This window comes from Nicotiana tabacum, chromosome 10 (genome assembly GCF_000715075.1).
Source record: "Nicotiana tabacum cultivar K326 chromosome 10, ASM71507v2, whole genome shotgun sequence".
In the NCBI taxonomy this organism is placed as follows: Eukaryota; Viridiplantae; Streptophyta; class Magnoliopsida; order Solanales; family Solanaceae; genus Nicotiana; species Nicotiana tabacum.
This window is the reverse complement of record NC_134089.1, coordinates 49,394,137-49,408,746: the sequence shown is the minus strand read 5'-3', so window position 1 is coordinate 49,408,746 and position 14,610 is coordinate 49,394,137. Positions and strand designations below refer to the sequence as shown.

Genomic DNA, 14,610 nt, shown 5'->3' with positions numbered 1-14,610 from the left:
CATAACCTTTATGATTATATTCGTTATGCATTCTCTTTATTAGATGCATTAGGAATACTTTAAGTTAAAAGATACTAAAGAGATAATAATTTGAGGGAAAAAAATCCAGCTGGGAATATTTTGTGGAGCTTTGAGTTTTTTCAACTCATGACACTGACCTGCCAGAAATAGTAAAATCAAAGAGAAAGCGAAAACCTGGAAAAAATAGTTAAAAGAAGCCACTGTGATGATTGCTTACCCTTAAAACGGATAACAATTGAATTTATATGCCGTTTTAAGAATATGTGAGTTAATTTGACACAAATAATCATAAATGTTAGATAAATGAGGTAAATATAGAATGAATAACTAAACTAATTATGATGTTACGGTCGGGCTCGGATTTGGGCTGAACAGTAATTTTGTCCTCGATTGAACCCTTGGTTCGAAGCCAAATGTGTATGAAGAACAACAATAAAATAAGAACTTTGTGTATGAAGAACAACAATAAAATAAGAACTTTTCAATAGCTAGAAAGCAGAGAAATGAATTTGTATTGCCCCGGTATGCGTATTATAATGTGTCCTATCAAAGAAAAAATTCCCCCCGGAGAGTTTCACCCCTAGTACAAGTCTAAAAAAGGTAAAAATTCTCCTTCTTCGTTAATTATTGATTTGTAACCGCCATCGAGCGAGATACGCACAGTGATATCCGGTTGGTTCCGAATATCGCGACCCTCTATCTGTCGCCTACAATCGTTTATGCGCTTCCCGAAGTCTCATAACTCATATCAGGTTCGGGGTACGTCGTTTTATCAAGTCCGATGGCGAGCACTATAAGAAGTTCCCAGTTTCGACTTTGATCCCATATATTCGTACCTTTGCTTCGTTTGACCCACTGGGAAATCAGGGTGTGCGTTAGCCCCGATTTTACCCGTATAGAATGAGAGTGATAAAAAATTCTTAACTTAGCATTCAAATGCTATAAGATTCGATGTTCAATAACAAATTAAGATGGATTAGATATATGAATCTTCACTATGTTACTTTACCATGATCACAAAGAAAAAAAGTATACAAAAATGATGGCCCCATTTTTAAAACTTACTTCGAAGGTATCAAAACTTGGTTCTTTAACATCAGTGTTCTATGAAACAAAAGTGTTTGACAGAATTGTGTTCTGGATGAAAAACAACCATTACTAATAAATATAATCTAAATACAAATCATATGATGTTCTTTCGAAAATATTTTTTAAAAGAATTTCCATAGCCCACCTAAAAAGATGTCACTGTTCACCAACAGAAGAAGGACGACCAGTGACCTTGTCAATACCAAGACTGACTTAATTAATGGTAGGAACGGCAATTAATTTGCAACCTTTTATTTTTCTACTTTCCAGAGTCCCACCACATCTTTCTATTGTCTTTCCCATTTAAGTCCTTTTTCTTAATCTTAACGTAAATGGCATCATTATCCTCCATACCCAGCCTTCTGATATCAATAGACAAATTTTAAGGTGCTTACAAGTTTATTTTAGCCGACTTTTGCTGTCTTAAGCTCATTTGAATAAATGGAGCGATATGATCAGTAAGAATTTTTATAATCGACCCCAACTTATTGAGGTGTATTTGTTCTGTCTTAGGCTAAATAGCTACTTCTTGGACATTCAGCTTGCCAAATTAGATCAAGTTTGATAACGCAATTTTTAACGTTATGAATGATTTTTCAGTTGGAATTCCATAACTTTCTTTGGTTTTTAAAGGGCATTATATTGTTGGAAACTGTTTGCAGTTTACCAATCATAGTGAGTTTAGAAAATGAACCTTAATTGAGAAAAAGAATTTCCTCCAAAATACACCCTTACAATAAAATTAAAATCTTCTTTAACTTTAATTGAGTTACAGAGTTTGTCTATTCGATGTAAAGAAAGTAAGTAGGGAATTTCCATTTGGACAATATCTAGTTTAACTGGAATAAATATATATATCCGCAAGTTCAAAGTAGAAGAGAGTATTTGAAAATTTTAAGTTGTGTTCAAACGAATTTCACTTGGAAAAAGAAAGTTGAAGATTTACTACTATAACTTGAAATACTCCTCAAACGAGCATTTCAGTATTTGCAAATACTAATAGCTACTGAACTTGAGTATGCTATCCCCCAAATATCATGATATTTGATACAGAGCAGAAGCAATGTTGTAAAACCAGAATATGTAAGGCATGTTCACAATCCTACAACTCCATACATTCCCTATCTTTTGTTACAAGTGATTAACTTAACCACAAGTCATGATCTTATAGTAACTAGGCTACAACTTATAATCAACAGCACAGCCTCTTTAAAAAAATTCTATGATTTTAACATCCTATACATAATGTGTAAGTGGGCAGCTGTGGGGAATAATAATGTACAAACACCTCAAATGAAATAACACATTGCAAATAGTAATGGTACATGAACTGAGGAGGAAGACGACGAGGCTGAAACCGATCCTCTTTGGTGATAAAATAGCAGGAGCATTCCACAATTCAGAAAGACAAAGGAGGGAAATCATCTTCATCTTTTAGATGGTATGATGATGACTTGAGAGCAAGCCTGAATTTGTAAAAGCAAGCTTAGAAGGTTTGTGATTGAATACTGTACGACTTACTATTCAAAGGTGCTCGTACCTATCAAGATCCTTACTAAAAACAGAATTTGACCTCTGCATCCCTGGTATCGGAGATACTGGGCTGGTCTGTCGAGTAGGTGGAGAGACAGGTTTTTCTTGCCTTGTTCTTTCGGAGATGCTCGTTCCCAGAGGCACCAGGCCAACAGAACCAAACTCAACCACTCCCTCCGACTGTACAACCAGAGCAGTCATGCTACTACGGTGTCCTCTCCCACGAGGGGAAAATAAAGGGTGGACATCGCTTTGATCAGCAGAAGATTCAGGCTGTGGCTGCTCATGGAAGCTTCTCTCAAGTGTGTGCATCTCCGTGAAAGTCGCCCGGCCATTAGTTCGGGGAGATCTCAATCCTGCTTGATGTCTACCCTTCACCATTGACGGCCTATAACCTTGTGGAGGACGATTCTGCAAATGTTAAGCCACAAAGAACTTATCAAACAGGGAAGATTATTTTTGCTCACAATAGAAAGAGTTGCATGCATGGGTCTGACCCACATGTGCAATGACTATTGCACTTGATCTGCACCGCTTTCAATAAACAACAAGTATAACATGAGTATACCAAGTTTGGGAAGTAAGTCCCAGTTCCCCGTGGCTTTGGCATCTCTTCCAAGGCATAAGGCATGCCATGTACTAACATTGGGTTTATGGTATAGAAGGCTTGACTTGGGATAACACCATTTGTACTACCATGAGAAAAACCATTCCTTTTCATATATGACGGTTGCTGAGCAGCTTCCCATGAATACTTGATGTGAAATGGAGACGGTGGTGCTGGAGGTACAGGCAGATTCGAGGCATATTCATAACACCAGCGGCCATACTGCAAATAGTTGAAGTAATTGTCATAGTCCCCACTTAGATCAGACAAAGCTTTCGAAGGAATCCCAGCACCATTTGTTGAGGCCAAATCCCAGTTCAAATCTTCAGAGCAACCATATGCTTTTGGTGTAGAAGAGACAGCTTCTTTAACATCCAATACAGTCTGCTTCAAGCCATCGACAGTAAAGTCCCTTCCCTCATCAGACGTAGGCAGCGATGACCCAGATGAAACTCTCTTCTCATTTTTCATCTCCCCATTGCACACAAGGGAGTTGGTGAAATAAAGATGAGGTGCATGATAAGGCATGGCCTTAGTTGTTGATTGGCACTTTTTGCTACTTGAATCAGTAAGTTGAGGAATATGAGTAGATATTGAAAGGCCATTCTCCATGGAGCTGGCAAGATCTGCTGCATCCCCAGAAAGACGGTAACCCAAAGGGCTCCCCTTTTCATGGCTATCTGTAATGCTTTTATGATGTCCATCTTCTCTGCAACAAGATTCATCAGGATTGAGCCTAAAAATTCCGCTATCACTGGCAGAATTCAAATCAGAATTTATTCGTGATGGTTCAAAATCTGGAGCAGGAGATGCAGGACAGAAGCCATTGATCATATCTTGAACATCAGGCCTCTCTCCGCTACCATGCCGATCCATAGTATTAGGAAAAAACTTATAAAGTTCCTCCGCAATTTTATCCTCAGACTGGATAAGTATACTGCCCAGCTTCCTAGCCCCATAACTGAAAGCACTTCGTATTCGGAAGAAATTCCCTGCACAACACCCAGACATCCATCATATAACACATCACTGTTGGATAAGGAAAACAACGTCTTGGACGACTACTGGTCTAATGTCCAAAATCAATTCTACAACCAAACCCGTCTTTCTTCTGAAGCTAGTTGTTTGGAATGAGATAATCTGGAAATGCTAGGAATTATCTGATTATGTTTTTTTTTTATACTCATCTCAAAAAGAATTAATCTGAACCCACTGGGTCTAATCTGGTTTTACTTTGATGCAAATCCATTCTATGGTCTGCAAAAAGTTCGATTGACCTTTTTTTGGTAAGATGCAAATTGTTCGATTGAATTGAGCCTAACCCTCCCCCTGTATCTAAGAAATACCGCATGTCGGATAGTATTAATACTTATTCCATATCTGATACCAGCATATAATCCATTGATTACCATGAGGATTATACTGCAGTAACAAAGAGGATAGAGAATATGTTCAAGAGACCTTTTACCTTGACTAACACTGCGACCAAGATTGTTATTTTCCTTTAGAGGATCAATTATGTTAAGATGCTTTCGCAGAAATGTCCGGGAATTCGAATCACCGCCTTTAGAAGGCACCGAAAACATGTCGAGACAATATCTAACAAAATCATTGCTGAGCAGTAAATCACCACCATCTGTTTCAGGCATCTCAACTGCATGAGGAAAGAAAATCATTGGAACCAAACAAAAAGTCATGGGATCAGTACATACTGCAATGCCGGAACATGTTGCTTACCAACAGATTCTGGTAAAGAGGATATGCGAACAGGCCCAGTTAGACTAACACAACAGTTTTCCCAATCGAACTTGCTAAAGTAGTCCAAAAATTTATAAAGAACCTAAAATTCACCATATCAGTCATTAGGCTCACCAATATATCAAATAGAAATAGGAAATATCAGCAGTTATGCCAGGAGAACTCACTGCTAAGGGGCCATCTAGTGTTGAGTGAAAAAAATGGAAGATGTATAGAACCAAAGTTTCTAAGGCATAAGTAGAAATCAAGCCATGATGAGCACCAAGAATCCGGCTTTCATAATAACACCAAGTTTTTATCAAGATAATGCTGCGCTTAAATAGATGATCCTTTCCAATGAGGCGATCAACCTGTAAAAGTAAGCAGAACCCACATCAGTGAAATGTACGTTTGCTTTCACAAACAAAAGGATCAAAGGCAATATAGAAACCAAAGTTGATTCAGAGTAATCTCATTTTCCTCCTTCCCACCCCAACCCCAACCCCTGATGCCTTCCCAGGGGATGACAAAAGAAACAAGAAAAGCTTAGGGCAATGGGAACATCAACATCTTCTCAGTTCCAATAGTCGTGATTTCATCAATTTATAATCTCTTTAAACCGTGAAATAGTTTGTATTTCCAACCGAGGTCTACTTAAAGTACTTTCACCAAAATTTTCTCATCGTTCAGAGAAAAGATCAGAAGAGCACATTCGCACATTGTCAATACTAAAACGTCTTCTATCACCTTATCATAAAAAGAAAGTCTTATCAATCAATATTCATAAGTATCCCACTCTCACATATGATTTTAACACTTCCAAAATGGATAAAGAATCTGCATTTGCAACACCATTCCCCTTCTTTCTCTTATGAATATTGGTTACCTTGCCTTCTTTTTATTCTAAAACACAAGAATACACCTACAAATCTTCTGTCCCAACATCACGATTGTTGAAAATTCGTCTTGGTTTGGAATTTGGATGCAAGAATTCTGCTCCGTATTCTCGGAGACAAAACAAAGGAAGTTTGCCTGACGAAAAGCAAATATTGCAATAATATTCTCAGCATTATCTCATCCTATGTCCTGAATCACAACTTGTATTGATGATATATCATCCTATTGCATTCACCAAGTTTATCTTTACTTTCTAGAGGGAGGTGCGGACCTTTCAAGAATAAGGCAAACAATAAGTAGAAAGAAAAGAAGTACAATTTCAACTTTGACAATTTTTTTGATGTACAATTTTCAGCCTTGCAAAATTGAAGTGCTTTAGATTCAAAGGCTAAAATATTTTACTTGAGTTGGGCAAGCAGGGAAGATAGAAGAAGATTCCAGTACAAGTTAGTTTAGTGCATCAAGGTCCATAACCAGCTACATAGGAAGGAATGATATAATTATAATAACAGATCAAATCAACCAATTAATTCAGCCCCATGTTCTTCAGCAACCATTGAGCCCAGATTTTTCAAGGTTGCATCAACTATCTTTTAGTACTTGAACATTTAGCAGAATAACACAATCAACTAAACATGGAGTGGATGTTTCAACAGTTCAACGACCACTTCCTAAAATAGAGAAGAGGATTAAGTCTCAGAATATCCCTACCTGCTCAAGAAAGCAGAGAGTACAAAGACCGCCTATTTGGTTGAAGGAAATATCAACAACTATGTTCTGCACAATGCATTTTACAAGTTTAACCTGCCATATGAGAATAAAACATCAGGAAGACAAGAAGTAGCTTAGTATTCAATAAATAAATAAAAGATAAGAATTTGCAAGGAACAGGAGAATGAAGTTGGTGATGCATGAGTAACATGCAGAAAACAATGCAGGAGATGATACTAGACTGCAATTTCACAATAGAGCTTGGGCCATAATATGTTCCCTTCTTAATATAATTTGCAAACCCTCTGAAACAGTGGCGGATGCTGTGATAAGTTGAAGGGTAGAGAAATGGAGGCCAAGAAAAGGAGATACGAGATGCAGCTCTTTCTAGACGATTTAGCTAAAAAGGATCAGCCACAACTTTAGGAGTGGAGAGACCAGTATAGAAAGTCAATGTTGTTCTTTTATTTCATTTGCACGTTTGGTTTAAAGATTCCTTTTTGCATCGATAGGTGGTCGTACTTTGAAAACTTCAGAGGAGTTTCTGTGTAAAGTTGATATAGTCTAGGTGTGCTCTTTAATAAAAAGATCTTGATTTATCCCCATCCCCAATAAGGCAAAAAAAGAACTTGCAATGACAAATAGGTCTTCCTCAAATATTGTTGCCAGAAGCATAATTAGTAAGCCCAGATCACAAAGGCAACAGAGGTATTTGGGCTGTTATGAAAAAGCTACCAAAGGATCGAAAAGGAAAGGAAAGGCAAAGAGCTATAAACCTAATGCAAGAATAAAAAATACAGCTAACATAGATCTGCTATATCATGGTAAATGAACGTGGAAATAAAAAATGCGGATGGTGATGATTCGGATACTTCAGTAGATCAATTATCAATACAAACTAAAGCTCGTTTAACCTAACTCATCCACAACTGACATCCACAGGCAACCTGGATCTTCTAGCTTCTTCAATAAGAACATAATAGAAATAAAATCAATTTTCTCATGCAACCAGAGAAACGAATAGAAATAAAATCAATTTTCTCATGCAACCAGAGAAACATTTTAGACAAAGGTCCACTTAAAATATATTGTTGCATGCAGCACAAGTAAAAGGTTTACTTATTTCTCATAAGAGAAGGCCTTTCAAAAATTCAACATTTAAGTACCAATATCAACCTTATCTTTCTTTGTAAGGGGGAAACACCTCAAAAATAAAACAATTTTGACAGAAACTGCTTATAACATATTGAAAGGTACAATTGAAATAAATTTAGCACCTCAGCGCGAATCATCTGCACGTCTTTTACGACGAATTCTGCAGCTTTATTTTGATCTTCTGCTTCAAGTACAGATACCATATCATTAGCCAAGGCATCCTCAAAATTTGTGCCACCAAATGCGGTCAAATCAATATCTCCATCAGGAAGATAGGTCTTTAATGGGACAGAACCATAAGGGAAAACCTGTAATAAGTTCCAAGAAAATATTCATTTAAGAGTTGGATCAATGCACCAAAACTAACATGTGTCTGCAAAAATAGAACTATGAAAACATTATGATTGCAAATTTCCCCATTTAGAAAGCTAGTGGCCGGAGCCCCCTGCTAATTTCAAGTGGCAAAGGTTGAAGGACTTGTGACTTAGGTCATAGGTTCAAGCCATGTGCCATGCGAACTAAGCCTAATATTTAAGTGGAAAAGGGTAGAAGGGAAGTGGTTGGTCCTAAGGTTGGCTCTATACGGCTCTCTCGGTCATCAAACAAAAAAAAAGTCGCCAGAGAAGTACCAACAAAAATGCGCATAAAGAATCTTTTCATTTAGTAAAAAAAAACTCCAAAACAAATACTCCCTCCGTTTCAACTTATGCGAACCTAATTCCTTTTTAGTCCATGCCAAAAAGAATGACCCCTTTCCATATTTGGAATAAATTTGACTTTATGCGATGATTTATAGCCACACAAAATATATGTGCCTCATTTTACACCACAAGTTCAAAAGTTCACTTTTTCTTAAACTCTGTGCCTAGTCAAATAGGTTCACATAAATTGAAACAGAGGGAGTACAAATGGTTTATATAAGATGTGTCAAAAGAGATTCTTTCACCAATTTCCCTAACCCTAGCTGCCTCTTCCCTCCACCGAAGTTATCCCCCTTAAACCTGAACTGGTAATATACTTCAAAAAGACAACTCAAATTAGAAATGACACTATTTCACCAGTACCTATAGTTAAGCATGCTCCCATCTGCCATCAAAACCATTAGATAAATAAACCTACATTAGTAATATACTTGAAATGGAAGCAATCACCTAACACGGTTAAAATTTTCACACTGCCTAGCTATCTTCTTTGGACCATTTCTTGATTTGTGCATGTCATGCTTGTTCAGTGGCATGCTAATCTTCTCTGTATGTTCCAATTTTAGTGGATGTTCCCGAAGGGACATGTCTAGCTATCTTCTTTTTGTTGACAAGTGGTCTCTTGTCATATAGGGTTTAGTCCGGAGTCATTCTAGTCTAACTATACTTTCTTGATTATAGTAGTGCATTCGAAAATAAGTTTTGCTATGGATACACAATTGGGACACTTGAACCATCAATCTAAAACCACAAATGCACCAGGGCCACTACGATTCGAGAAGCACTAGCAAATTAAAACTGCAACCTTATCAGATGATTTAGTAGCGATTCTGGAATGCTAAATATAGCAATTCAAATCACTATCCCCCTGTTTACCATTTACTAGATCTTTTGACTTTAAATCCAACTAAATTTAAGAAAATGCCATGCGAATCATCTTTTCTTATTCCTTCTCAAAAAACAAATCATCTATTCTTACTAATTTTGCCATGTTATACCTTAAATATTTCATCCAAATTAGAAAAGAAAAAAGTTATCTAAATTACGCCCCGAAGGCTTTGGTTCAATGATAAGAGCGCAGCGCGTGATGTGTGGGCTAGGCTTTTGTCACAAGTTCGACCTCTACCACGGATCAAAGTCTGATATTTAAGGGGAGAATGGTAGAGTATCTACCAAGTGTCAAACGGTATGCCTGTTGGACCTCGAGAATTTCTCTATGATTAAAAAAGAAAAGGTGAAGCTACTCCTAAAAAACTGTGTTTGACAAATTGTCATTATCGTTCCATAAACCGAAGCAATATATGTATTAGGTAATATCGGCATATAACTCTTCTCCCTTTTCTTCTGTTCTAAACCCTACACCCACCCTACCCCTTCGTGAGCGCCTTTTCTTGTTAATACTCTGACTTTACACCACCATTATTCTGCTCATTTGTTTAATAAAATATAGTAACGGCATCGACAACCAATGAGTAAGCTTATATGTAAACAAAACAAGTACTAAACCTGGTCATGAATACACCCAGTCAATAAATATACCACTTACTGGATGAGTTGCATTGATCAAAATTCTCACTTAAATAAACTGGACTTCAATCTCAAATGGTTAGAATTTCATTCTTCATACTGCCTAGCTATCTTCTTTTTGTTGACAAGTGTTGTATCTTGTCATCTAAGTTTTAGTCTGGAGACTTTTTAGTCTAATTGTACTTTCTTGATTATAGTATTGCATTTGAAAGGAGGTTTTACGATTGATAAACAATTTGGACACCTGAACCATCAATCTAGCACCATGCATGCACCAGCATAACCACGATTCAAAGATGTGCCGAAAAATTTAAGCCGCAACCTCATTGATTTAGTAGCGATTTTGAAATGCTAAATTTAGCAATCTAATATTTTACCATTTACTAGCATCAAACTTATTAACTTAGCTATTCTATACCATAAATATTCCATCTAAATTAAGAAAAAAATGTGATCTAAATAATGACTCCAAGGCTTTGGTTGAACGATAAGAGCGCAACTTTGACATGCCTAATCAGTAACATATTTACTTTTCATATCAGCCAAGGTAGCTAACTTCATTTTGTTGACAAGTGGTGTATCTTGTCATCTAGGGTTTAGTCCAGAGGCTTTCTAGTCAAATTATACTTTCTTGATTATAGTAGTGCATTTGAACGGAAGTTCTGCCATGGATAAACATTTTGGATACTAGTACCATCGATCTACCACCATCCACCGTAACCACAGTTCACAGATGCACTAGAAAATTAAAATTGCAACTTCATGAGATGATTTAGTAGCGACATTTAGAAATCAAAATCATTGTCCTCTTATTTTTACCATTTCCTAGCATCTTTTGACTTTAAATCCTACTTAACTAAAGCAAAATGTGATGCTAATCATCTTTATTTATTAACTTTACTATTTTATACCTTAAATATTCCATCTAAATTAAGAAGAAAAAAGGTGATCTAAATAATGCCCCCAAGGCTTTGGTTAAACAATAAGAATGCAACGCGTGATATGTGGGCAGGCGTTCGTCACGAGTTCAAACCCTATCACGGACCAAATGTTTGGTATTTCAATGGAGAAGTATAGAGGGATCTAACAAGTTCCAATGTGTCAGTTGGCCTTCGCGAATTTCTCGGTTATCCAAGAAAAACAATAGAAGCCTACTCCTAAAAAAGTTGCATTTTAGGACAAATTGCGACCCCGTTCCCATTTCATATATCGAAGCAATCTACATATTAAGGTCATATTGGCAATCAAACAACTTTTTTTCTTTGATTGATAAGGATCAAACAAACAACTAATTTTAACACTCTAAACATAATATGAACCTTGCACCTCTACCCAGATACACAAGACTTCCCAATGTTAAGAACATTCGAGTGAGATTTCTTACGGCTAACATAAATTTCAAGTTAGAAAACTTACTACTACAGAAATTGCAATAACAATAAATTGTATAAGTCAAAGTAGCATTAATGACTCTGACTTACAAACCCATGCTTATCTAACGGACCATGCACCAGCCTGCCTAAGCACAGTGTTATTAAAAGCAGAAGAGGAAGGTGACAAGGTCCATGGGGTTTAAAGCAAAAAATGAAGTGCATGCTCTTTTGAAGTGAAGCCCATAACTCACGACATTAAAGAGTTACCAAACATAAATGAGTTTAGTACTATAATGATCAAATTGAATAACTAATTTAGTATCCAATATATCCAACTTCTCAAAGTTGAGATTCAAAGAACTGTCCGCTTCTTGTTGGGATCACTTTGAGCTGATCTGTCTGAAGCACACATTTCTATGACATGCATGGTTTCACCTATGAAGCGACAACCCATCGCTTTCCATCGCTAGCTTTCTGCCTCGGCATCTAAGCAGTAGGCCCAAGTTTATCACTTTGTACTTGCCAAGGCATACCTCCCCCAATGAACACATGAACACGACATCCATACAAATTATAGACCTACATCGTAAATCATGAAAATTCACTAGCAGTAATAAATTGCTATCCAGTCAATAACCATGAGCACACAATGCAGAGAAAGACAAACATCATAAACGCAACTAGTTCAAAGACGAGCATAGGTGGTTCTAGCATATAAGCAGCGGGTGCATGTGCACCCACTATATTTACATGTGAATTTAGACTAGACAATCAAATGAACCAATAACATTAAGCTCCAAGTGGCACATCCCAAACATAACAATTAAACAAAGAACAAAAACATTTATACATAAGAGGTTTAAGTCAAAAGCTAAAATATGCATGTTAATGAAAACTCAGTACCTCACACCCAAGACAACCTCCGATCAACCTCTGAACATAATCAATAACAGCTCGTCTCCGGTCTTCGGACACAGCAGTGGGCTGGACTACCCGAATAATGTTCTGGGTCGCTTTCTCTGCCTTGGCCCACCTCTCAGGCCCAATATCAGATACACTTGGGTTTGACAATACCGCTGAAGAAGATAACAAGAAGAACGTCGACGGCGACGGTGCTGGTATCTCCTCCTCCTCTGTTACTGAAACGCCGTCGTTTGGTTCCCTAAACTCGCCCATGAAAATCCTAAAAATACAATCTTTTTATATTATATTATAACATCCAAATCATGAATTTGCTAATTTTGATCAGAAACAACGGAGAAAATGGATTCAATCAAACAAGAATTGGAAGTCCCAGAAAAAGAAATAAAGTGAAGAATGGAAAGATTCTATCTTTTTCTCTCTCTCTCTCTATATGCAAAAGGGGGAATTTTAAAGGAAAGGGAAAAGATCCAAGATAAAACACAAACCAATATGAAAGTTGAAACTTTCAAGAAAAGCTAAAAAATAAATGAAGAGTTTTTGGGGAGACTGGTTTTTCAAATCCTGGTGATTTTAGGGTAGATTTCTTTGTTTATTTTGGTCTCAGAACCTGGGGTTTTTAATTTATTTATTTCTTTATTACGTTTCAAACAAAAGCAAAAAAAAACATGCTTTGAAAAGAAATCGCTAATTTTGTCGTCTTTGAGCTTGAGTTATATAGTACATTATGTATAAATATTATTAGATCACTCAAAGGACGTATACATGTAAATATTGGATTTATAATCTTACAAATAAAATAAAATAAAAAAATAATTGAGATGATATAAAATTCCTTACACTTAAATTGTAATATGTTATGTTGAACTCTCTTTTTTTGTTTGGGGATGGGGGTAATTTTCTTTTTCTTTTTTCTGGGTGGGGGGGGGGGGGGTATTTGAGGACTGAGGTAAGGATGTAATGTGTGAGTAAATTTGTTTGTTACCTTCTCTACTCCCTGGTAAAAATAATTGATTACTAGCACCATAAATTTTACTACTTATATTACTCCTTCAAACCCTAATTGGAAAACAGATCCCTCTCTCACCTACTCTCTCTTGATGGCTTTTATAGTAACATAAAAAAAGAAAATGAAGGTAATTGAACCCTTTTTTTCTTTTTGTTTTATTTCCCTTATTTGGAAGGTAAAAAATAAATGATGAATGTTTCATATGGTCTCAAAGGTCAGCAATGTGGAAAATGGTCCCATTGGCGTGTTTGTACTTTGTAAGAACTAAGAAGTTATTTTCTGATTTCTGCCTTTGACTATAATTTGAGGAAGTGCTTTGCTATTGGCGATTGGATCTTTTGGTATATGGGCCAGGCCAGGCCCAACAGCAAAAAACTCGTAAGTACAAATAGCACGGGCTAGCCAGTTTCCGGACTAGTTATTTAAAAATAGCCAACGTTTGCCAAGTCATTGAAAATAGCCACTATTTTGCTGCAACAAAGAGCGGTCCAGCATAATATACTGGAGTTCGGTGTATCTGTGTATGAACTTCCAGCATATTATACTGGACCGGTATACTTTACTGGAACTCCGATATATTATGCTGGAGTTCTAGTAAACTTATGCTGGAACTCCATTATATTATGCTGGAGTTCCAATATACTTAGGCTGAAACTCCAGTATAATATGCTGGAGTTTCAGTATACTTATGCTGGAACTCTAGTATAATATACTGGAGTATTTTCCGGATTTTGAACAGTGTTTTCGTTCAGATTTATCTTTACATAAAAAGTGGCTAAATTTCTATTATTTTTGAAAGTGTGACTATTTTTTAATGACCACTTGTAAATCTGGCTATTTTTGAATTTCTCCCCAGGAGAGAGCCACATATGCCCAACAGTATCAAATATCCAAGGGATTTTTACCTTCATATACTACATATGAAACTTTATTATCCTCCCTAATCAAGTTTTAACTTAATTACTTGGTATATACAATTTATTAATTATATACAAATTAGTATTAATGGGTATCCCTTTATATTAAGAATTAAATAGGGAATCAGATATTTTCCATCCCTCTTCTCCCCCCCCCCCCTCTCATTCTCTCTCTATCTCTCTTTTTCTCTCTCTTCCTCTTTCTTTCCCAATTTTTCTTCCTTCGTTTTTCTATGCTTTTTACCCTCTCTCTTTTTCAAGGAATTCATTAATGAATTTCAATTGTTTTAATATAGAGTTTTAATTTAGCAATTTTCTTTCATGTTGCACAATTGTGTTCGAATTGAAATTATCAATCAATAAATTTTGAAGGTGTTTGACTCTCTACCATTGATAACCATTAAAAAGTTTC

General features: G+C 36.4%; 1 protein-coding gene and 1 non-coding gene across 3 annotated transcripts; both read right to left on the bottom strand.

The window, feature by feature from the left end:
- Positions 1-2,153: 2,153 nt before the first annotated feature.
- Positions 2,154-12,976, bottom strand: LOC107798277 (uncharacterized). Of its 2 annotated transcripts, none has more exons than XR_012695484.1 (9): positions 12,255-12,963; positions 7,873-8,058; positions 6,596-6,688; positions 5,176-5,358; positions 4,988-5,090; positions 4,719-4,904; positions 3,340-4,242; positions 2,651-3,054; positions 2,154-2,576 (listed from the first exon to the last, which is right to left on the bottom strand). XR_012695484.1 is itself a non-coding variant. In XM_016621248.2 (9 exons), exons 1-9 carry the CDS (start codon positions 12,525-12,527, stop codon positions 2,510-2,512), a joined length of 2,526 nt encoding a protein of 841 aa, XP_016476734.2. In that variant the 5' UTR covers positions 12,528-12,976; the 3' UTR covers positions 2,154-2,509. The 2 variants fall into 2 exon arrangements, 1 of the variants encoding a protein (XP_016476734.2); XM_016621248.2 differs by having other exon boundaries at positions 3,212-4,242; positions 12,255-12,976.
- LOC142165615 (U6 spliceosomal RNA) lies at positions 8,936-9,036 on the bottom strand. The gene has a single exon (XR_012696274.1). It is a non-coding gene; the product is annotated as a U6 spliceosomal RNA (small nuclear RNA).
- Positions 12,977-14,610: the final 1,634 nt, after the last annotated feature.

What these genes read in the sequence shown, in the direction of transcription:
- LOC107798277 (XM_016621248.2), bottom strand. Translation starts at nt 12,527, where the DNA reads ATGGGCGAGTTTAGGGAACCAAACGACGGCGTTTCAGTAACAGAGGAG. An exon ending in CACTAGATGGCCCCTTAGCA is followed by an intron (nt 5,091 to 5,175) that starts GTGAGTTCTCCT and finishes GGTGAATTTTAG; the next exon opens with GTTCTTTATAAATTTTTGGA. An exon ending in TGGTCGCAGTGTTAGTCAAG is followed by an intron (nt 4,243 to 4,718) that starts GTAAAAGGTCTC and finishes GGTGTTGTGCAG; the next exon opens with GGAATTTCTTCCGAATACGA.